Below are 6,072 nucleotides of genomic sequence, written 5' to 3'. Positions count from 1 at the left end.
GGCCACTGGAACACAGATGGCTACAACCAGTTCTGAAAGAAGAGGGTCTATGGCCCTTCTACCATATCCAAAAAGCAGACAGGCAATAATCATTCACAAGTGGTTAGAAAACTGAGGTGCAGAGGTAGGTACAAGTTATGGTCGCGCAGATGGCTCTAGACACTAGGCGACCCTCAAACATTAAGGGACACAACTCCAGACAGACTTCAAAGCATGACATGTGACTGATTCTTCTCTATTTCCGTGGGAGCATCAAAGGGTCTGGCACAAATGAAGTTAACTCATTATGTAAGTTAACTCCGGTTGGCTGGGACAAGATGACTCAGAGGACCCCAGATCAATAACTTTCTTTCTCAGTCAGGAGAAAGACTAGATCTAAAGAAACATAGTCATAGGAGAAAGGAAAAGTAACTTTAGGAATAGGACTGAGGGGTTGGTTACTGTCCATTCAGCACTGTCTAGGGGAGTTTGGGCCCCAGGATACAGGATTCATTCTGTCCCTGGGGAGGTGAGCCACTGCTGTGGGAAAGAGATATTTTGAAGGGTCTCTCAGTACACAGATGAAACATAATCCAAACTACATCATAGTGTATAAGAGCCAGACTCTTTGGTATCTATAGAATTGGGATGACAATAACAATAGCAGACTAACACCTTATAGGGTTGTTGTGACAGGTAAAGTCCTTACAACAGTGCTTGACACATTGAATGCTCCATATAAACATGGAAACTCTTTCTATTCTAATTTCATTTCCTAACACCACAGTTACCAAGCAGACATCTGAGACCCTTTCAGCCGAGAGTAAATGGCTATTCTATTCTTGGGGAAGGGATAGCTAACATTATAAATGAAAGAGCTGGCATTTGTTTACACTTCAGTCTGCTGTGGATTTGGTTAGCTTGGGTCTGCCTCCCAATAGCTCATGAACTTGGTCAGCAAAACTATGAGAAAATTACGACAGGCCCTCAAGATATAGCATGAAGAGGTTCTGTTGACAACCAGCCAACACCCTGGGAGATATCATCACTAATATTCCACTTTAAAGCTTTTAATAAACATTTGTTCAAATGTGAACTGGGTAATCATTGGAGTACTTTAGTCAAGAGGTTGCTGAGAGGATGGTAGCTGGTGGTGGTCATGATGGTGGTGGCTTCCCTTCCCAATGCCAAAACCATTCACCCATGGCCTCAGCCCTCAGGGTTCCTTGCACCTTGGACAAGGCACAGACAAGTTACTCATTCCCCTTACAATACTCCTATACTAGCGATAGAAAAGCCCAACGGGTCCTATCACTTAATTCAGGACCTACAATTCATCAACACCTCCGTTAGGCCCATACATCCTTTGGTTCCCAACCCATAGACCCTGCTGTCTCAGATCCCCCACACTGCCACCCACTTTTCGGTCATAGATTTAAAGGATGCTTTCTTCTCCATTACTCTTGCTCCCGAATCACAAGATCTTTTTGCCTTTACCTGGACAGATCCCACCACCAGACATTCTTGACAACTAATCTGGACTGTCCTTCCCCAGGGATTTTGAGATAGTCCATACCTCTTTGGACAAACCTTGGCCTCCGACCTCCAATCTTTTCACCTCCAGTGCCCTGAAACCACCCTCTTGCAATATATTGATTATAGTCCTAGTCCTCTCACCTATAGGACTCGGCCACTAGAAGGACGCTTTCCCTCCCCTTCCTCTCTCTCTCCCCTCTTTCCGGCCCTGGGAGTAACCGACCTCTCCAGGAGGGGTCCCGAAAAGCCTTGGCCAAGGTCTCCCATGGCTCCGGCTCCGTCCAGGATGAGAGCTTCAACTGTCAGGATTCGGTACGACCAATCTCTGCAGCTTGAACCTGCCACTTAGGCACTCCTGATTTTTGCTCTAGCGGGGACGCCCCTTTTGCCAATGAATCAGTTTCCTCCTTCTCTCTTACTACGTTTGCGTCCTCTTCCCTCCTCCTTACATGGGTAATGTGTCCACTGTGCAGGTCGACTCTCCCCTACAATGCCTCTTGGATCAAATATAGCACCCAGGCCTGGCCCACTTATCCCTTAGACAACCAAAGCAGATGGCCCCTTTTTGAGTCCCTGGATCCCTCCATTCTAAGGGATCTCTTCCAGGCTTTCTTCTTGCTCTGATCCAATCCTGCTCTCTGCACCTCTTGCAAACTTCTACAAATTCTTCTAGCCCGTCCAAAGGGCGCTCAACAGATGACACAGTTCTCCTACTTAATTTCTTGGCCTTAAAGGGATATCGGGCCTCTCCACAAAAGGCCCAAATAGCATGTAAAGAGGTCACATATCTAGGGTTCTCTATCTCTCAAGGGAAAAAGGCCATTACAGTAGACAGAAAACAGCTTATTGTGTCTATACCTACACCAAAGACCAAAGATGACATGATCTCCTTCTTGGGTTTGGCTGGATACTTCAGGGCCTGGATTCCTAATTTCTCCCTCCTCGCCAGGTCACTATATAATCTGGCCAAGGGCCCCCAAGATGAACCCCTACCCTCAGCAGTAGGAAAGCCCTTTACAATCCTTAAAAAGGCCCTCCTCCGGGCACCTGCCCTGCATCTCCCTGACCTCTCCGGACCCTTCACCCTCTATGTACATGAAAAACAGGGACAAAGTCTGGGCACTCTGAATCAGGAATATGGCTCCACTTTTGCACCAGTGGCCTACCTACCCAACCCCACAGTCAGGGGCTGGCACCCATGCCTCAGAGCCCTAGCAGCGGCCCATGACCTCCAGAAAGAAGCACACAAGCTCACCTTTGGTTCCCCGCTAACCATCTCATCTCCTTACCATCTAAAGGATTTCCTCACTTACAAGGGACTACAGTCACTTCCTCCTTCCAGGGTTCTATCCCTCCTTGTCTCTCCTTGAAAATCCCTCCATCTCTTTTCAGCCCTGCTCTCCATTAAGCCCGGTGCTCCTACTCTTGTCATCCCTCCCCAGAAGATCCCCTCAAGCTCAGCCTCTCCCGTGTCTCCGTCCTTAGCCCAATACCTAATGCTCCCCCTCATTTCTGGCCCCTCTTGGGTCCTCTATTCACCCTATGTCTGGAGATTCAAAGCAAGTAAACCTAAGGGCCCCCTCCAGCCAGACCTCCTTCTCCTCTTTACAGACCCCCTACTTGCTTGGATCTGGCAGGTAGTGGGACCATTGTGTGTTGTCCTTCTGACAAACCACTTAGGTGTCCAGAGCATGGTGACCCCTGAATAAGTGTGAACTACCTTTATCATAAGAGAGCACTTTATGAGTTGCCTTCTGGGCCTAAGGAGGAACATGTGTGTTTTGTTTACCCTCCCAGTTTCGTAAGAATTTCAAGTATCAGTATTTAAAGTTGAGGTGTTTCACATAAGACCTGGAGAGATCTGACTGCTCTCAAAGGGAAATCTGGTAACAATGGGCCATGGTCCTCCCTTGGCCGCCTTCGTTCAGAGCTTGGGAGAAGCTGCCTTCTTTATTACAAAGCCCGTGCTTTCTTGGTGTGACTAGGGAAAGCTGGGAACAGTGATAGAAGTGAGAGAAGCAAGCTGGTTTGGATATTTCGAGAAAAGTAGAGAAGAAAGCTAGTTTTAGAGAACCCAGGTAGAAGAGAGTTTGAAGAACAGCCTTAATAGAGAGGGGAGGGAATTGATTGGACTAGGAATGAAGAGTGGAATTGGGGGTGTTAGGTGCAGGACAGGCTGAATAAGTTGTCTGCAGGGCATGCCAAACAAAGTTAGCTGCAGGATGACCTGGCTTTTCAAACCCTCTGTCTGGTTCTTTATCACCTGTTTGCTTCAAGCCCAAACGCCCAAGCCTCCGCTCAAAGCTGAACACTAACCCCCCTTGTGCCAACAAGGTAGCTTGCAGACCCAGAGACCCCATTAGATTTGGGCTATAAAAACTCCCTGTGCCTGTTCCTTCCCTTTATCATAAAGTTCATTCAGACTCAGGTGGGTAAAAAATTTCTAATCAAGCTTTTAACCAGCTTCTCCTCAGGAATTACCAACTCTTGGCTACTGATGATACCTCCAGTCGAGACCTATGTCAAATGGACTGAATCATCATGGATCTGTGGTGGCAAGGAACCTTCATTTATCTGGTTCCTGAAGTTATACTGGTCCTCTCTGCCTTCCTGTGGGGATTCTTACTTCCCTTCTCTCTGATTCTCCCATGCTGCCCCATTTCAGCAGGAAGCAGCCAGAATGAGTTGACGCCCACTCTCATTTAATAATAAAGAGGGGGGAATGTTGGGAGTCACCCCAGCTCCAAAGACTAACTTCCCCATCCCCCGAGAAGAGCTGTCCAATGGTGAGCCCTGCTGGCTTACATGATCCTTACCCACCAATCAGACTAGCCCTGCTGACTCACATGATCCTTACCCACCAATCAGAAAGCACCTCATGCCAACTGTCAAACCATTAAACTGTCATAACTGTCAAACCATTCCCAGCTCTATAAATATGCATAGCTGTTCCTCAATAAATGGGCATTTTCTCTGAAGATGAGCCTTGTTCATTCTTTCAGTGATGATGATGGCTTCCCTTCCCAATGCCAAAACCATTCACTCATGGCCTCAGCCCTCAGGGTCCCTTGCACCTTGGACAAGGCACAGACAAGTTACACATAGAACCTTAGGAAATTTTACTGACCACACAGTTTATCATTCCCTGAATGGCAGCAACACTCCAGTGAAGATTAACTTGAAAAGAGAAGCTTTCTCAAGGGGATCTCCCTACCTTTATAGAATCCCCTCCAAATTTTACCCTCACATTTTCTATTGCTAGAGGAAAAAAAGAGACAGAAGTTCCTAGCTAATCCTAGTTGGCATTCCTACATGCCACGTCCGTAGGACTATCCTACTAGCCTAGACATTTTCTGCTCCAAACTTGGCTTTGACTTTTCAAAGTTCAGATCACCCAATGGACACAAATGACAGATAATTCAAGGAAATACTGCTGTGGAGAAACTCTGTGAGATGCTGGCTTTGAACACAAAGGAAACTTAAAAACCCTTCATAGTTTATCTATTTAAGGTNAGAGGAGGGAGATTTGCTTGTCTTGCTCTGGAGAGTAGCTGGAGTTGGGCCTCGTGTAGATGTAAGTCACTGGAGCATAGAAGAGTGTGACCACAGTCAGGTGGGAGGCACAGGTAGAAAAAGCCTTGCAGCGGCCCTGGGTGGACTTGATCTTGAGAATGGCCAGGGTGATACGAATGTAGGAGGCCAGAATGAGGGAGAGTGGGGTGACAACCACAAAGACACTGATGATCAGGTCCACCATGTCAATCAGCTGGGTGTCTGTGCAAGCCAAGTTCCGCACGGAGGGCCCTTCACAGAAGTAGTGGTTGATCCTATTAGGCCCACAGTATGGCAGCCTCATAGTGAGGAAGGTATGGACCAGAGAGAAGAGGAAACCACAGGCCCATGTCCCAGCTGCCAACTGTGTGCACAGTCTCCAGTTGAGAATGATGGTATAACGCAGAGGATAGCAAATGGCCACATAGCGGTCATAAGCCATGACTACAAAGAAGATGCACTCGGTCAGTCCCAGAGCACAAAACACATACATCTGCAGCCAACAGCCAGCAGAGGAGATGGTCCGAGAGTGAGCCAGAAGATGCACCAACATCTGGGGCACGGTGGTGGTGATGTAGCTCGTATCCAGCACCGAGAGGACACAGAGGAAGAAGTACATGGGAGTGTGGAGATGTGTGTCCAGGCAGATGAGGGCAACGATGAGCCCATTGCCCAGCACTGAGCTCAGGTAGAGGAGAAGGAAGACAAAGAAAAGGACCCTGTTGGACATGGGGTCACTGGAGAAGCCAAGCAGCACAAATTCAGAAACCCAGCTTTGGTTTTTCTCTGGAAGCATCCCCATGGTGGGGCCTATAAGAAAATCACATTCATCGACATGTCATCTAAAGTATGGTAGCTCACAAGAATGCCACCTATAAAAGCAGACAGTGAAGATTTTAATCCTGCCTGCGATGCTGTTTCTGAGTAATCTTGGACAAGTTCCTTAACCTCTCAGAGCCTCAGTCTCTTCATCTATAAGATGTGGCTAATAAACATCTCTCATGG

At 47.5% G+C, this 6,072-nt stretch overlaps 1 protein-coding gene across 1 annotated transcript; it reads right to left on the bottom strand.

The window, feature by feature from the left end:
• Window positions 1–5,020: 5,020 nt before the first annotated feature.
• LOC107141478 (olfactory receptor 2A12-like) lies at window positions 5,021–5,869 on the bottom strand. The gene has a single exon (XM_015484719.1). The coding sequence runs from the start codon at window positions 5,867–5,869 to the stop codon at window positions 5,021–5,023; it is 849 nt and encodes a 282-aa protein (XP_015340205.1).
• Between the last annotated feature and the right edge of the window lie 203 nt (window positions 5,870–6,072).

Source organism: Marmota marmota, unplaced genomic scaffold (assembly GCF_001458135.2).
Source record: "Marmota marmota marmota unplaced genomic scaffold, marMar, whole genome shotgun sequence".
NCBI classification, from domain to species: Eukaryota; Metazoa; Chordata; class Mammalia; order Rodentia; family Sciuridae; genus Marmota; species Marmota marmota.
Note: the sequence above shows the minus strand (reverse complement) of the source record. Positions and strands in the feature narration are given on the sequence as shown.